This window comes from Trichogramma pretiosum, unplaced genomic scaffold (assembly GCF_000599845.2).
Source record: "Trichogramma pretiosum strain Unisexual culture from Peru unplaced genomic scaffold, Tpre_2.0 scaffold4, whole genome shotgun sequence".
Classification (NCBI taxonomy): domain Eukaryota; kingdom Metazoa; phylum Arthropoda; class Insecta; order Hymenoptera; family Trichogrammatidae; genus Trichogramma; species Trichogramma pretiosum.
Window position 1 is genome coordinate 3012219 of NW_019641688.1, and position 17422 is coordinate 3029640.

At 40.2% G+C, this 17422-nt stretch overlaps 1 protein-coding gene across 8 annotated transcripts in view; it reads left to right on the plus strand.

The window, feature by feature from the left end:
- The window catches only part of LOC106650230 (rho guanine nucleotide exchange factor 17), a 34668-nt gene extending 22475 nt beyond the window's left edge, over nt 1–12193 (plus strand). For 6 of the 8 annotated variants that reach the window (XM_023461570.1, XM_014368152.2, XM_023461571.1 and 3 more), the window contains 17 exons: nt 3551–3628; nt 7242–7319; nt 7830–7934; nt 8169–8285; nt 8460–8746; nt 8816–8953; nt 9061–9155; nt 9295–9517; nt 9612–9703; nt 9785–10052; nt 10171–10278; nt 10469–10699; nt 10770–10837; nt 11048–11374; nt 11481–11654; nt 11740–12035; nt 12103–12193. In XM_023461570.1, coding sequence (XP_023317338.1) covers nt 3551–3628; nt 7242–7319; nt 7830–7934; nt 8169–8285; nt 8460–8746; nt 8816–8953; nt 9061–9155; nt 9295–9517; nt 9612–9703; nt 9785–10052; nt 10171–10278; nt 10469–10699; nt 10770–10837; nt 11048–11374; nt 11481–11654; nt 11740–12035; nt 12103–12108 — 2691 coding nt within the window. In that variant the 3' untranslated portion in view covers nt 12109–12193. The remainder of the gene's footprint in view (nt 1–3550; nt 3629–7241; nt 7320–7829; nt 7935–8168; nt 8286–8459; nt 8747–8815; nt 8954–9060; nt 9156–9294; nt 9518–9611; nt 9704–9784; nt 10053–10170; nt 10279–10468; nt 10700–10769; nt 10838–11047; nt 11375–11480; nt 11655–11739; nt 12036–12102) is intronic. The other 2 variants (XM_023461572.1, XM_023461573.1) reach the window with 2 other exon arrangements.
- Nucleotides 12194–17422: the final 5229 nt, after the last annotated feature.

Consider the following 17422-nt stretch of genomic DNA (forward strand, 5'->3'; position numbering starts at 1 on the left):
GAATTTCAATAAAAGTTGCATAAGCATTACAGATTTTCAGTAATCTCCTACGCTCTGTTACGATGTATTTATATGCTTCCTGGAGAGAAAATTCAATGGGCTTCGAGCGAAAATCAATTCACACAATGTGCGAGAACTTTTTGCTTATTGACAACCGAACAGCGAGTTTCTCTGTCTTTTGTACTGAATAAAGCTGACAAGATTTTTTTGCATTATCCAAAAGTAAACAGTGGTTTATTTTCATCTAACATTAAAAGTACAACATAATCTTTGCCTTGTGGAGTTTTAATTTAGAAATGACTTAGGCAATAGCATCAAAAAGTCTATACTATGTAATATTTCGAGACATATGGATTAACAATAATCTTATTTAACAATGATCTGCAAATAGCGTTGGTGAAAAATTTGCCAGAGGCTTTGTAATCAGCGCCAAATACTAAGCGAGGAAAAGCTCCCTTACATTGCTGGACCTAACGCTAAATCTTTACGAGACTAAATTTAAAACGACTTTGTGAAAAAGGAAGACTAAGAAAGTATGTTAACGAGAAAACGTAAACCAAACTTAAGGTGTTTTACAACAATTTTGATAAAATTGAAAATACAATACGAACACCTACATTAGTATATATATTTTTTAAACTTTTCAAACTTGTCATATGATTAAGCCCATTTAATCTGAATTAATCTATTAGAGAAGCATGACTGTAAGTATACAGCTCATTTTTCAGAGCTTGAGAGATTGGTCGTCATACTCTATCAAAGTAACGACATTTTTTTTATTTAAATTGCGTGAATTTTCGAGATTACAATTATATTTTGACGTTCTCCTCGACAAATGCGCTAATCGGTCATATATTACAGACATCTATATAGTTGATCGATGTATCGAGTTGACATAAATATAACATTAAGTGCTTTGGCTAACCGAGAGTGACATTAATCGACCTTGAGTCAGATACACGTTGCATCCTTCAGAATCTATAGTTCCATTTAAAGTTCATTGTGTAGTGCTTGCATATCGAAAAATTTTAGCGCGGACCGGCGAAAAAAGTCCGAAAGGCTACAGCTATCCGTATCAATGATGAGCAATCACGAGCACGTACCTTTCAATCAATTTCTGGATATGCATAATAAAAATATGCACATATTATTTGAGTGGAGAAATTGTCTTCCACGCGCGCATTACAAGCTGCCCGTGACAAAGTTTTCTTTCGCCCTCGTGCGATCAACACCGTCTTGCGGGCTTTTTTGTCTTTGTTCGATAAACTGCACGTTCTGTATAAAATAAAAGCATTGCGTTTGCATTAGAAGAGAGAAAGCTGCACAACAAATATTATCGACGTCTCGCTGACTCGGGTGTACAATAATCGAACTTTCATTCCACGTGCGCTTGTTGTAATTTTCTTGCTGAACAGACTCGATGGTGATAGTATGGTACATCAGCACTAGTACGGTGGCAGCGCACGCTGCATCTTTCGCTCGCATATCCTTGTCTTGAACTTGAAAAGTGCGCAAGAGGAAGGAGGAGGAGGAGAAGGAGGAAGCAGGCGCCAGGGGTCGAGCCTCGTGTTTACGGGGGAGCTTCCGCATACCGCGTATACAGTTTCTGTGCTATACTATAAGCGCGTAAACTTTTATTTATTACGCGACGCGCAATTTGTGGCATAACGCGAGTTTCATGTATAAAAGCGCGCGGCGCGACGATGAAGCGGATCTCGCCATTTTTTCTTATATTGCACGGACCGCGAGAGATGAAAAAGTTGTGCTCTTGTTGTTATGTGCGATTGAACAAAAGGTTTGATTCGCATATGATTATACAAGCCATACGCACGTCTTTCAGATCATCATGCGTATGCGACACTTGCATAATTTATATGCCGTTGAAATCAATCAATATGCAACTGCGAAATGTGGCATGACATTCGGATCAACATTTTCAAGTAGGATCTACTTTTCATTTTACCGTTAACCAAAAATATTTGTTACTGTAACAAACATAACAAACACAACAATATTTCTTGTGTACAAACGTTTTTATACAATAAGAAGATCGAAAATTAACAATAAAATTCTAGTAGAATCTTTTTAATTATGTTGTGAATGTCGTTATAAAATCGTTTATTTGCATGCATTGTGCATACATTGGATAGTTTTAAATTTATTCATTTAAATCAAATAAATTTTACTTCAAAAAATTTCTTTCCTTGAATTTTCAAAATTATTATGCTACTTATATAATGAAAGCAAATACGATATCAAACTCATTGAAAGTTATTTGAAATTTTGATTTGACAGAAAACATGTATATACTTGGGCACTATGAAGTCGGAGATTGCTTTTACAGATCAAGCTAAATAACTGATCAGTTAAAACAAAAATCATCAATTCTAAAATATCTCATGAACATTATAAAAATGCGATTTTAAACATAACAAGTTAATCAACAAAGTGTGTAAAACTTAGTACTCGTTGAATTGTGAGTTCAGTGGCTTTTCTGAGACCTATACAAAAGCCCTGCAATAAATAGAAAAGATGATGAGTGTTGAGCACCGATTTTTTACGAGTCAGCTATCCGTAGACAGCGAAGATGGCAGACAGTCGTCGAAGGATTCGGTGGGTAGTAAAAAAAACATCACTGATTTGCTTTTAATTCACCGTTTCTTTTTTCGATGTCGTGTATACATCACGTTTATTTTTATTCATTTGAATTCATTAGGACCTGTCGGTCACAGTTTCCGTTTGAATCCACGATTCTTTTTTGCAATTAATTATTGTATATTATATATTTTGAAGTTAACGTGAACTTTTAATTATGTAATTTGACTGTAATCATTATTTTAAATAACTGCAAAACGTCATGGAATAATTTCAAAATTACATACAGACAAGAACTGCTCACGCACAATCACACAAACACAGACTGAAATAGTATAGTAAAATAGAGAGAGAGAGAGAGAGAGAGAGAGACGCTCGACAAAATGTAGTACTGCACTTTGAGGCACGTGGAGTGGTCACGTTTTCCTCTCCGTCGTATACACACAGCTACATGTTAAAATCGTCTAGCTCACTTCATTTTGCAAGTGTGTAGTGGCGCGTGCACGTGTGTCTCGTGGCTTGACGTGTCTCAGTCCGTCTCTCTTTCTCTCTTCCCCTCGTTATTCGCGTATACAGCGTATTTACGTGCCTACAACGTGCGGATTCGATACAAACGTGCGGCTGTCTACGACAACTACGTTGACGACGACAACGAAAATCGTTAATTTTCGAATGAGAAATTTTCGTCAATTGTATTTTGTGACTCTGTGTATGTATTGGCGATGCTTTTTTTCATAAACTTTCTTTTGCGTATATAGCTGGTTCATACTTGGTTATTATTTGTCCAACACGTAATGCCACCAACTAATTGTTGCTCCTACTATCCATTATTATTTAATGAAATTACGTTTAATATTCACACATCATATAAAACTCCAAAATTTCCAAATTATTTTTATTTCTATCAAATAGCGCTTTAAGTTCTAGATTTATGTCATGATTTTTTTCATTGCAGGATACACGAACTCACGTCGTCGTTGAGCTTTACGAAACGGAACGTTCGTACGTCGAAGCGCTACAAACATTGGTCCATGTAAGTAATCCAAGCAAATTTTCCATTGCTTATCAACACACAAGGTTTGAAATGGCCATTAAAATGATTCTGCCAGAGCTGCAAGCTCGTAAAAGTTCAAACTTTGTACGTTACGAAAAGAAGAAGTTTATTGTTAAATTTCGAGGCACGCGCGTAGAAACAATGGATGCATGCACCAATGAAAGTCAGTTTAAAACTAAAAACCCAATTCAGCCGAATAAGAGCTCTTCTCGAGCGACAATATTCCCATGATTTACTGAACGTCGGCCAACACGCTATCGCGTGGCTCGGCTGAAATATATAAAAGACTCGAATAAAGCTGGCTGCGAAACGATATGCTGCCGAAACAACGCTGCAGCCGTTATTTGCAAAAATTGATTAATGATTCGACGACGTTTCATTGCACTAAGATTGGATACTTTAATTGAAACGAGACAAAAGAAATAAAAGTCAACGATCTTGTAGATCTACGTACGGCAGATTTGAGAGAGCTTTTTTTAGCCAATTATTTTCCACGTAAAGGAGAAATCATAGCTGACTTATATGCTCAAAAGGAAACTTAAGAAGAAATATCAAGTACATTTGTGCTCCTCTGTAACTCGATCTTTGCAGAGTATACTCTGTAAGTTTCGAGTTGAAGTGCGTTCGTTCGATACCTCATTATTTTCGATAAGCTCGAGGAATGATCGTGAAAGCTTTCAGATGTATCTTTAAATGAATTATTTATCAGGAAATAGATGACATTTGCGCGGCGCGTATCGCTTGGAATCAACAAACGGAAATTTTACGTCGTCACAGGTTAACAGCAAGCTCTTGCCTATACATACGCGACTGTGGAAAACTGCGTTGTAGCAGTGGAGGCATCACGCGAGTGAAGTAAATAAGATTTTCGAACGCAGAAGCGAAAGAGAGAGAGAGAGAGACTTGTTTATCCATTACTGCGCACGTGATGACACTGTAGCTGCAATTTAATGATTCCAGCTGAACGCTTTACCCGTTCGATGAAACGTTATTACCGTTTTATGAATAATGTCCCTGCGCGAGTCTCTTCGACACACACGTGTATACTTGCTGTAATTCAAATTGTGTACATAGATAAGCACTCACGCCTTTATTTGTAAACAGGCTCGAGTGTGCACGACTCGCAAGTGGAAATTGCTCGACTTTTCGAGTTTTGCATTATCCAAATTGATCGTGAGTTTTTTTTCAAGTGAGATCCGTGTATGCAATAGCTGAGATAATGAAAGTAAAAGCTTTTGCCCGTCCGTAAAAAAACCAAGCAAATACGCAAAGGATTAATTTAAGCGAGAGAGCAATGAGAAAATAAAAGAAGAAAAATTCGTAAACTTCGTTAGCCGTGTTTAGCCTTGAGGCGTGGTGGCCCAGACCTCGATTGAAAGTTCGCAGCTTCTCTTCGGCTATGCAGTTCTGCATAGCACGCTTTTGCCTCTGTTGCTGCTGCGTTTGTCTGTAATGTGTAAAAAAAGCCCGTATCGAATTACGAGGTTGCTGCAATAGCGGTAGTAGTAACTTCCAGAAAATACTCCATCCTTGCGGAAAATAATTTTTTAAAACTTTTTTTTGTATTTGTAGTCCGTGAAAGTTTTGCTCTCTTTCTCACGGAGCTTGCAAATGTACGGATATACGTATATAACGGCTCGTGCGAAATGCAATAAAGAATGCGTCTCGGGTATTTTCGATTAATCAAAGACGATTCTTTCTATTTTTATCAAGGCGACGATACACCGGACATTACCGTCTGCGACACAAGAGAGTTGAGATTTTTAAACTAGATTTTCGACGACAAGCAAACTTGGATGGCTAACAATTCTATATCGCTCAAGATGCATAAGAGCAGTGCCTTGCACGTTGCGATGGTAATCGCGTTTTGCACATATTGCTCACACGTACGCTACACACATTGTGCACGAGAAAATATTTCGAGGTCACGGTGTTCCAATTTGATGCACGATCAGCTCATGATTTTTGGTATTTCGCATTTATAAGCACCAGAGAGTTAGAAAGTTGAACCGATTCGTACATATATTTTTTATTTATATCGCAAATATGTCATATTTGTAACGACCGTGAGTGAACAAAAAAAAAAACTGAATAAATTTTATGTCCATACGATTTTGTGGCTTTTATATGTTTTCGACAACAAGGGAAGCCAGAGAGCAAAAGTTGAGCCGATCGGCAAGCGGAAAATATAAATTCACGCAAATGTAACAGAATCAACGAAGTATTTATCGTTCGTTCATCTTACGATGTCAGATTCAAGTGCGCCAAACGAATTCAAGAATAGCATGAAAGGGAGTTGGACCAATTGTGCAGCAGTTTTCTTATGATTTTGGATGAAACGTTGAATTTTCCTCTCTCAGTTCCATGCCCTTTAAGAAATTTTAATTTTAGCAGATTGGAGTCTATAATTTCAACTCAAAAACCAAAAATCTTCCACCTCGAAAAGTTTTTCCATGTTTCATATATTATTTTATTTTATTGTAATCAAACGAAACCTTAGCTAAAACTGAAAGCTGTAAGCTTGATTTGCGGGAACATTTTTCAAGCATTAAAAGTCAAACAGCAACGTTATACTGAAATAACAACATCGTTAGACTCCCTTAATTTACGATGGATATATGACCGAAATTTACACCCGGGCCATTAATGCAATGAAAGTTATTCGTTTTTCGCATTTCTCTCTGAGATATGCGATCATCCATCTGAAAGCACAAACAGTACTAAACTTCTCGTATGTTTTTGCTAAATATCGCGCGACTTGAAAAATAAAATAAAATCGCGTCTAACCCCTAAAACAATAATACGTTTATAATCGAATTGAAGAAATTCGAAGTATAAAAATAGCTGGGGAATGAATCATTGAAAAATCCCCGCGCGTTCACGCTCCCTGAGCTCTCACGATGCACCGCGGATCGTACATTATGTATACATATACGTAGTGGAAACTGTATCGAGCCAACGGCGTCTTTGTGCTTTCGGTCCTTTGTCGCACTTGGTGTTTGCAAAGTTCCTTTTGTCCAGTTTGTTTTGATTTATGCAATTTTTGAAAATTTTTACGTCTAATTATTATATATTCTTTATCGGTTCAACACTAGAATATGCACAAAAAAATGTTGTAACCTTGAAGTAATTTTTTGAGAATAAACTGCTTCCAGTGTGTAGCGCGAGCGTTTGAATATAGATCTATAACACGCTAGAAGTTTGTGTATACTCGCGCAGGTCCACGCGAGACGATGATGAAAATAAATTGACATCGGCATTCGCTCGTTTGTATATACTCTTATAATGCGGCAGGCTGCCAACGAGCGCATCACCGATTTTGCCATCTCTCTCTCTCTCTCTCTCTCACTCTCAAATGATTTAGCGGGCATACATTATATATGTATACAATAGATACGCGAGCTTATTGCGGGGGTCTATTCATTGAGTTGCTTCGCACGTGCAGCGATTAGGCCAATGCCTATACACCTCCTATATACTTGAAATTCCTTATCTTCAATACGCGTTAAGTACGGGTGCGTCTGTGTGCATATAGATCGACTACAAAAGGCGCGCATTATACACTCGCTGATGCTCTAATTGTGTGTTTCAGAAATACCTTCAGCCACTCAAGAGTCCAGAGTATGCGAATTTGGTGGATTCTAACACAGTAGACGAAATATTTTATCAGGTATAATATTTTTATGTGTCAAACTTTTATTTTATTTCGCGAGTCTTGTGAAATTGTTGAAATTTTTTCATTCTGTCCATGTAACTAACAGATTTAAAACAAAAATAAAAACAAAAACATCTAAGTTTATTATGATTTTGTACATTATTTGCGTGGATTCGGACAAGATGAACTTCGCTCGAGGGGTAACCGTTTATTTAAGCGAGGTATAATTTGTAAAAGATGCGAGCGCTACGCTACTAAATCCACCCACGACGCGATTTTGTTTTTATTTTTACAAATTTTACACGTGCGACTTACACGCGAAAAAGATTGGGGATATATATACCCTTGGACTGTTTTGGTAGTTTGGATAAACGCGCGAATTTAAAGCAGCTGTGTGCGCGAGAGGGAATCGAAAAACAAACGAAAAAAAAAAAAAAGAAAACGCAGAAGCGAGAGTACCGTGAGCTGCATAAGCAACTGTACAGGATTTATAAATATAAAGTTGCTTTTATCTATTCTACGTAGGTACCGGCGATACTCAGTCACCATGAAGTATTTCTGGAGGAATTACGCAAGCGTCTGGAGACTTGGGAATTGCGGCAAACAATCGGAGACATTTTCCTCGAGGTGGTAAGACATATCGCGCCAACTTTTTTGCCTTGCCTCTTTCGCGATTAGTCGAGAGCTGCATCTCGCGCTGCCGCTTCCTCTGCTCGCAAAGCGCTGAAAAGTTTCTCGCCGAGTCCGTCGAAAGATCGATGTCGCGTATAGAGTAAAGAGAGCCTTGCAGCAGCGCGACGGCCGCCGCGCGTTTTGTTTTGCACCGCGACGCCCGATGAATCGAACTTATCTTTGTTGTTGCAGTTCACCAAGCCAGAGGTACTCGAGACTTATACTCTGTTCCTCGACAATTGGAAGACGGCTAAGAAGGCCATCAAAGCCGCCAGCCAGGCAAAGTCTGGCTTTCAACGCTTTCTCGAGGTAACATCATTTCTATGCGATAGTTGACTTTATTTTTAGTTTCCGATTTCCGTTCGGCTTTTGTTTTTGCAAGCGCGCACGCCACCGCACACGCGCGTTATATGTGTGCACCGCGCTTGGCTCTATGCAATTATGTAAACACAAATCATGAAATTTATAACGCCTCGGTGGCAGACGATGGAGCGCGAGCACAAAGGAAAACTCGGCCTGGACCAGTTGCTCATCAAGCCCGTGCAGAAGATTCCGCGCTACGAGCTGCTGATACAGCGCCTGCTGAAGCACACCGAGCCCCAGCATCCGGATCACGACCTGCTCACGGCGGCCTTCAAGGAGGTGCACGAGCTCGTCGTCAAGATCAATTGCACCGAGCGCGAGTCCCTCGAGTGGGAGCAGCAGCAGTCGACCCTCAGAGACGTTCAGGCGCTCGTCGAGGGTCTCGCCGGTATCGTTACCAATGATAGGTAACTGACTCGTTTCCTCTCTTCGACGCGCAATCGCTCGTATGTTTTATATTTAAAAATATTCGACAGATCGTTCATCCGCCACGACTTGGTGAGCATCGCTTCGAACCAAGGGACGCGCAAGGAGCGGGGTCTCTTTCTCTTTTCGGATTTCCTCGTCATTACGAGCATCAAGCGCAGAAGCGGAACAATTCGAAAGCCATCTACGTAAGTGAAATGCTCTTTTATTTTAATCAACTTGTAAATAGAGATCGATCGCCGTTTTTTTCTTTCGTTCTAATGGAATTACATTGATTAATCTTCGTTCGATATAGGAGCTCTTGTCCAAACAGTATAGTCGGATTGCTCGAGGCGAACAAGTACAAGATGCTCATGAGAATTTCATTAGATGACTTGGAAGTTATGAAAGGTATGTGCGTATAAATAAACGCCCTTCGCCCTTCGATCGCCGGCGCTATCGGAATTTCATTTAATTAATTTTCGAGTTTTGCTTCGCACCTTCTTTTTTCTTCTTCGTTTTTTATTTTGCTCCGGTTTTCCCTCTGCAGCCAAGGATGAAAATTTGAGACGCATGGCTCAAGAGGTGGATCATTTGCGAGACGATTGTGCAACGCTCAATCAACTGCAAGAGTTGGCGACAACCTTGCACGGTACCAAAGCACAACTGGAGGAGTTAATCAAAGACATGCAGACACAGACGCAAAAGCTATTGGCCGAGCGTAACGCAGCGCATTCGCAATTAGCTTGTCTCGAGTTAACACTCAACACGCAGTGAGTATAACAATTTTAACGACTACGATTAATAGTTATCATCGCGTTGAATAAAACGAAAATTATTCATTAATGAGAAAAATTGTTTGTTTAGAAACGGCATGGAAAACATATCCGTAGTGTTTGCCAGGCCAGATAAGCGAGCGAGCTGGGAAGAGAGCTTTAATGAAGCTAAACAAAAATTGGGTAAGATCATTAGAAAAAACAAAAAACAAAAAAAAGTTTGGTAATCTTTTCTCACCTAAAACGTATGTGATTGTTTTGCAGCTGCTTCCACAGACCGTCGACCTGTTCCAGAATTTGTGGGTCCAGTGCCGATCAGAAAAACTCGAGCCGGCTTACAGTTCACTTGTGCAGCTCCGACTCTAGCTAATCCTCAAGGTGTTCGTGACGTATGGGTTTGCAACAGCGACGGCCTGGTCGGTCAAGTTTGCGTGCTGAGTCTCAATCCGGAGCCACCGCAAGTGACCTCGTGCAACGGCGTCTGCAGCGCGCGTATTCTCTGCGTCGCCGGTATCCCTGCCTGCACCTCAGTGTAAGTTTTCTCGCTCTACTTTATCGCGATTCGCTACAAGAATCTGGCCAACTCTATAAAGCTTCGATCTAAAGTTTCTAAAAAGGGTCTATTTGTGAGATTTATGTATTATTTGTAGATCGCAACGCAAAGCTCCGACGAATCGCGGCTTATTAAATAAAAAAATTAGACGTGGTGGTGGCAAATCTATTAGAAAAACAAATAGTGGAAATATTCAAATTGACAGGTATATGAATAAAATGTAAAAAAAGCGACCCAAGTGTGTGGATTAACATTTTGTCCTATACTAATAACTTCTAGTTATGTAATCTATAGTAATAACTTTTTAATTTTCGAATAAATCATTAACATTTGTATCTAACATTTTTCACGAAACAAAAGCTATTGGTTGAAATTGTATTTTACTTTTCTATCAGTTCCAGTAGTGACGACTCCGATTCGGAAGACATTCCAAGCACCGACAATCCTAGCGCATCTCGCGATGCCTCAAATTCATCGTCCGCAGCGAACGACGAAGAATTCAACCAGCCAACCATGTGGCTCGGCACCGAAGATGGTTGCATTCATGTTTACAATTGCAGCGATAATATACGAATTAAGAAAAACAAAATCAAACTGCAGCATGGCAGCAGCGTTTACTGCATAATGTTGGTGACATTTTAATTCTTACAATCTAAACTTTTGATCAATATTTTAATTCGATTCATCTCGTTTCAGTTATTTGGACAACAAAGTATTCGTTTCGTTAGCCAACGGTAACATAATTGTGTATTCAAGAGACCAACGTAAGTTGCATTGATTGAAGTAGTACCGAAGCCTGGCCAAAATTAAAATATTCAAACAAATTTTCTGAGATTTTTTCTTTTATTTTTTTATTTATTTTTTCTAATTTATTGGAAAATGATCATTTTAACCTGACTTCGGCCACTCCTTAACGAGCATCACGTGGGAAGCAATTGTAAATTTTGATTATAATTTTCATGACGAACGATCAGAGGGTGGCTGGAACACGACAGACTCGGTGAGTCTGACGGTGGGCAGCGTCGCCGCACCCGTCACGAAGATGCTTCCGGTCTCCGGCAAGCTGTGGTGCGCCACTCACGTCAGCATCAAGATCCTGAATACGTACAGCCTCGAGATCGAGCACGCGTTCAACGTGTCCAACGACCCGAGCCGCACCGTCTCGTGCATGTCGAGTTCCGGCAGTCTCGGCGTCTGGATAGCCCTGCACAACAGCGCCTCGCTCAAGCTGTATCACGCCACGAGCCACGAGTGCCTGGCCGACGTCAATATCGCCCCGGCCGTGACTAGTATGTTAGTTAGTAAGTATCGACTCGGGCGAGAAACTTGTATGCATTGGACGCGAGGCGCCAGCTTACTCCCAATCGTTCTTAGAGATTTATTTTAACGATGACATTCCTCTTGTTGCAGATTGCGATGACATAATTAGGCAACACAAGGCCGCTTGTTTGAGGGTAACGTCTCTTTTGGCCTGTAACGATCTCCTGTGGATCGGCACCAGCGCGGGCGTAGTTTTAACGCTGCCGATTCCTCTCATCAAAGATAATACTCAAAGAATGTCTCAAGCACCCGTAGTCACAGGTAAAGAAGGAATTCTCGATGCCGATGTCGTTCGCGCACTACTTGCGATGGAATTATTTTTCACATTTCACCCTCGATGTTGCAGGCATTCCACACGGACACACCGGAATCGTGCGATTTTTGACCTGCGTGGAAATGCCCAGTCCACCTAAGAGCGAGCCTCGACCCAAGGCAAATCGCTACTCGTTGAAGGGCAGCAAATCGCTGACGTCGCAGCACAGCAACGCCTCGGCAACGAACAGCAACAGCAGCACGACCGAACGCGGCAAGCTGCTGGTCATCTCGGGTGGCGATGGCTACGAAGATTTCCGAGGACCTCAGGCATCTGCGGAACTGCAGGCGGGCCGCGAGGACTCCACCAATCATCTTCTGCTCTGGAAGGTGTTTAAAAATTTTAGAAATTTGGTTGGGAATACGTTTGATTCACAACGATAATGTTGTAACGTAGGTTTGATAGGGGCTAAAGCGACCTGGTCCAGGAATGGATCTTGGTGACGACCTAGAAGAGGCCTGCGAGATCGTTGGTCATGGTACACCGACGCGTTTGCGATGCTGGTTGTTACAAACTCAACAACAACATCAGCAGCAGCAGCAGCAACAACAGCAGCCTCCGAATTCACCTCAGCAGCATCAAATCTGCAAGGATGATTTTCAGCAACGTCGTCGCAGGGCTTTGCGCGATAAATGCTCGACCTTACAGTTGGCACGTCGAGAGTATCACTCCTCGACGCGTTAACTTCTCACAAAAATTCAATGTTATTCATATTAGCTTATCGAGCTAATTAATGTTTGCTTCGTATTTCGCTGAGAGATCATTGAGCTGTTGCAGCGTACAGCTACAGTGCCTATATCTAAATGTAATGGCAGTTGGTCATTCAATAGTGTTAGACGGAAAATACTTGAGATTCGATGAATACATTATCAGTAATCAGACTCGAACTATGATGATTAAATTATTTTCAAAAATGGTCTTGATAAATAGCCTAAGCGTTGATCATATGGATAATTAAGAGCGCGGATGTTGACGTAGAAAATACTTGAAGCTCGACTGTATACGAGATGCCTATTTTAAATTACATCTCAAACAATTTAACATAAGTTTAGTTATTTTCTAATTTCGAAAAATGTTATTATTTGAATAAAGAAAACCTTACGTAATAATGTTTACATTTTTTTATAAGTGTTCAACAATCAAATTATTTGAAAATTGTATCTCACGCAGTTCGATTGTACAAAGAAAAGGAACTAGTATGAATTTTACGGGTTTAAAACCATAGTATACAAAGATAAACCTATTGGATAAGAGACATGTTGATTCGAAGTTTTTTACAAAGTTTCGCGGTAATTAGACATTCATGAGCAGTTGATTATTTATTGTAATGAGATGTGCTTTTCTGGTATAAATTGACAACGTTTTTTTTTTTTTACTACATGTAAAGTGTTTTTATCTACTATATTTTTTTTATTCAAATAATTATTTTAGAAAAGTAATTTAAATTGAATTCTTTTCTTTGATAAAAAAATATCTCTTACACATTATATACGAGTAAAATTATGTTTTTTACCAAACTAAAATTTTTATAAACAAGCTCGTGTGTTCAATATTCATATAATGATCATAATTAATGTATGCGAGAAAAATAATTGTTGAAAATCGACACTATGAAAATATGTTTGTGAATACTTAATAATACTTGAAAATATTAAGCTTGCATAAGGAAATGACAAACGCTTTAATATTAGGAACATAACAATATCGAATCCTAGTTTTCACAACTTGAATTACTAATTATTTCAAATAAAAAATTATTTTCAACAGTACCTGAAATAAATGTGATATATTGAGCTTGACATGATAAAAATGTGTTAAAAGAAATATTTGATGTACTTACAGAGTTAAATTTATGTGTGCGAGTGCGCTAAATTGTAAACAATATTATTTACCAGTTTTATAAAGTGCCACAATTCATAAGAAATCAGTAACAATTAAACGATTACTATATTATTAAAATGTTGGAATAAAATCTTGTTCATTCGTTTTATCAAACCCTGAACGTGATTAAAGAGGCTTCTGAATTCAAGAGGTTCCAAAAAGTACATTCAGCATTAATGTCTATTTTCGATAAATTTTATACAATTACGTCTAAAATAATATAATTTAAATTGAAAAAGAGCCAAGCCGAGGAAAAATTTCGAATAATAATTCAATGGCCAATGTTAGTTTTAGATGTATGCGTAGGTTTTTTAAAAAAACTTTGAAGCCTCCACTCGTCGAATATCTGTTTTTATATTTTAACTAAAGGCAAAAATTGGTTAAAATTTTAGTTTACTCAATACAATTTTGAATTAGCACAAAGCGTATGAATACTTTTTTTGCGCATGACATCTCTATCTGTACCAACGCCCTCTCTGGACCACTGATTGAGGTTTTCACAGAAAATGTTGTATATTATATTGAGTGTATACATATATAAAAATTAATAAAGATGGGTTCACTGTTATCGACAATACATCTCCACAATAAAAGTATTGCAATCGAATTTATCTCAAAATCTATCAATTGCGCATTGGCAAATCAAATAAATTAATTATTAAATTTCAATAAAGATCCATTCCTTACCTTTAAGTGCAAGGAAGGTGTAATCAGTTTATGCAAAAAACGAATAAAATATAAAGTGACATGAATACAAATGGGTTTTTTATTTTTTTGCTTTCAAATTTCTGCTTATGAAGTATTACGAATATGCAATTATCAGGTACTTCGATTCTGATACTCCAATCGGAAGTTCACAAAATGGTATCGCGCGAGAAGTTTCCACGCATGCTGTAATATGCACAATTAAAGGGTTATAAGTATAATACGCAGGGAAATCGAGAAATTCGAAGTACGCCACTGCAATCTGCGTTTACTTCAACGCAGATAGAACTTCAAGCTCGAACAAGTGGAAATCTTCCTGCTCTATAGCTACACCTTTATTGCTTATGTTTATTGCTATCACCCCCTGTGGCCTCCTCTCGTTCTCTCTCTCTCTGCATCGTTCCATCCCCTTTATCATCCCGATCTCAGAGATTCTTGGTGGCATGGCATTGTTGCCGCGCGCGCGCGCGCAGACACATAATCGCGACCCGGCGCATCGGCACTGGCACATTTGCTTACACGTCTTTTGTGGAACTTCGCCATGAGCATTTGCGAGAACTCCAAGAAGTGAGGTACTGTAATTGTAAGTGAATAGCGAGGATTTTCGAAGAAGTACCGTTTCGAGAATATCGCGAAGCCGCATCGTTCCCATATGGTTTATTGGATTTTTCGACCATCGATTGTACTTGAATCGAGAGTTTGAGTTATCTCTTTGAAGTTTTTTATAACGTTTATTTTCTCATGAGTGGAAAATGTGTCGTTTCGGCTTGTATACAAGCTTTAATAAATTAAAAGAGAGAGAGAGAGAGAGAGAGCTGAAAGAAAAAAAACGCAATCAATTGGATGTGTCCGTATCTACAAATAGCGTAGATACGGTTTAGAAATATTTTTTGCTCGCGCTCGGTCTGGCTAGTAATCTAAATCTATACGTACATTGAAAAAGCTTATCCGATTGCGCCTACAGCGTCCGAAAAATACCATGATAAAGAATGACACGAATCGCAGAACGAGCGGGTATCCCGACCTCGCTCGCTATGCGATTCAGAAAATCCCATATATAATGCGGCCAACAAGTTTTTCCAGGCAAGCCGTCGAAGCTATACGTACGTATACATCTATACATGGACGCAGGGACCTATACATGTATACGTGTAGGTATACGATTTGAAATCGTAAAATCGTGCGCGAACTCTCGTCGAAGCCTGGCAATGTGGGAGAGAAAGAGAGAGTGAAAAAAAAAAGAGGAGGTCGACGAAGAAAGCCCGGAGGAAAAAAAAGGAGAGGTGAAAGAATGAAAAAAACTTGCATATACAGCAGGAGCCGAGAAGCATAGCGTTGGGATTGCGACGCCGAACTATATCGGCTCTCGGCTGCGATATCCCTTTTATCCCATGGAGCTCGGGAGTGCGTATAAGAACGGGCAGTGGTGGCGGCGGCGGCTGCGAGAAAATTGAAAATGCCCAGCATACCCGAACGAGAAGGGATTTCGGTCACCGGCAACAACTCTCGCACCCACGCACACACACACACACACACACACACACACACATGCGAGCGGATATAGGACTTACCGCACCGCTGCGCATCTTACGATGTATATATTTGCCAGACGATATACTTGGCGATTTTTGCGAGACTTTAGGAATACTTTGCCGGCTTGAATTGAATTAATGCGGCGCGCGCCAACCGAGGCCTTGCTTCCAGCCAGTCGTCATTCAGTTTGGTCGGTATATGACGCGAGCAGATTTGGATTTTTGTATAATACCGATTCAACTGGCGTGCGCGGATTTGAGATTAGTTTTCGAGGCGCGATCATTTTATTGAAAAAGATAAAAACGAACGGTATGAATATGGTTGATGAAAAAAGCTTCGTTCGAGGTTTCAGCCGAGCTTTATATACGCATTGATTAAAACTATCGATTTATTTTTCATTCGAGCTCGCGCGAGGACCCGCTGCATAAAGCTCTCCTGCGCACACGACAGCGATTAACGGATTGAGAAAAAAAAAGTGACCGGGGATATTTCTCGCGAGTCGAAGAGCACACCGAGCTACGGCAAAGAAGTTATTTCAAGAGACGAGAGCAAACTCGAGGATAGGAATAGGCGTGGCTGCAGTTAGTGCGGGGGAGCCTCGGCGCTGTATACACCGTCGCTCTATACGTACACGCTTGAATCTCTGTCAGTTGCGAATGCAGCGTGTGCGTATATAATGCACGTTTGTATTGGTGCAGTGCGCGCGAGGCAGTTTCGCTCCGACGAAGACGAAAGACTCCTCGAACTGCGAGGACACATCGGCTTTCTCTCGATCTCGGCGGGCCATTTCGAGCTTTACAGCGCGATCTCGTGCCTCGATAAAATAACCCGAGCGCAGTTCTCGTAGTCTCGCGCGACGATGGCCCTGAATATAGGTGTAAATTTTGCGAAAATTCAGGACTCGGTTTTTTAAGCAAGTTTTCATTTTTCATTCAATTTTGTACCATTCCTCATGTCGCGAAAAAGTTGTCCGTTTTTTAACAAAAATAGAAAAAAATTTGTAGCGTCGTGAAAATTCGTATTCGAAGAAACAAGGCGAATAAAAGAATTCAAAGAGTCAAAAAGTGTAGTCACTAAAGTTGACTACTCGAATGAAATTACATCAATGACGTCGCTTAATATAATATATATCAGCTGCACATAATGTGATACGCAGCGTCACAAGAGGGAAACGCGCGAGAAGAGTGAACTGGGCGAAAAGTCGGCCACGAAAAGGGGGTTAGGAGCCGAGAAGAGAGAGAGAGAGAGAGAGAGAGAGATGGAGACGCCGCCGCGTGCGTGCAAAGCTCGACGTACAGAGTGCGGTGCACGGCGCGCGCCAGCTGCACACGACGACGGCTCAGTCACCGCCCGATGCTCGGCGCGTACGGTTGCCAAGCCAGCGGATACGCGCTTATACCCTATCCATACTCGCCCGTTGTCGCACGTTGCAGACGCACGAGATTGGGCTGCAGGCCGCGTGTCGCATACATATAACGCTTCATTCCCTCTCGATGACGAGCCGAATTTTCGAATGATGACAAATGTCCATGACTCGCAGCAGATACAATTTTTTGCTCTCTCTCTTTGGCTCGTACGACGACCGAAAACGTTGGGA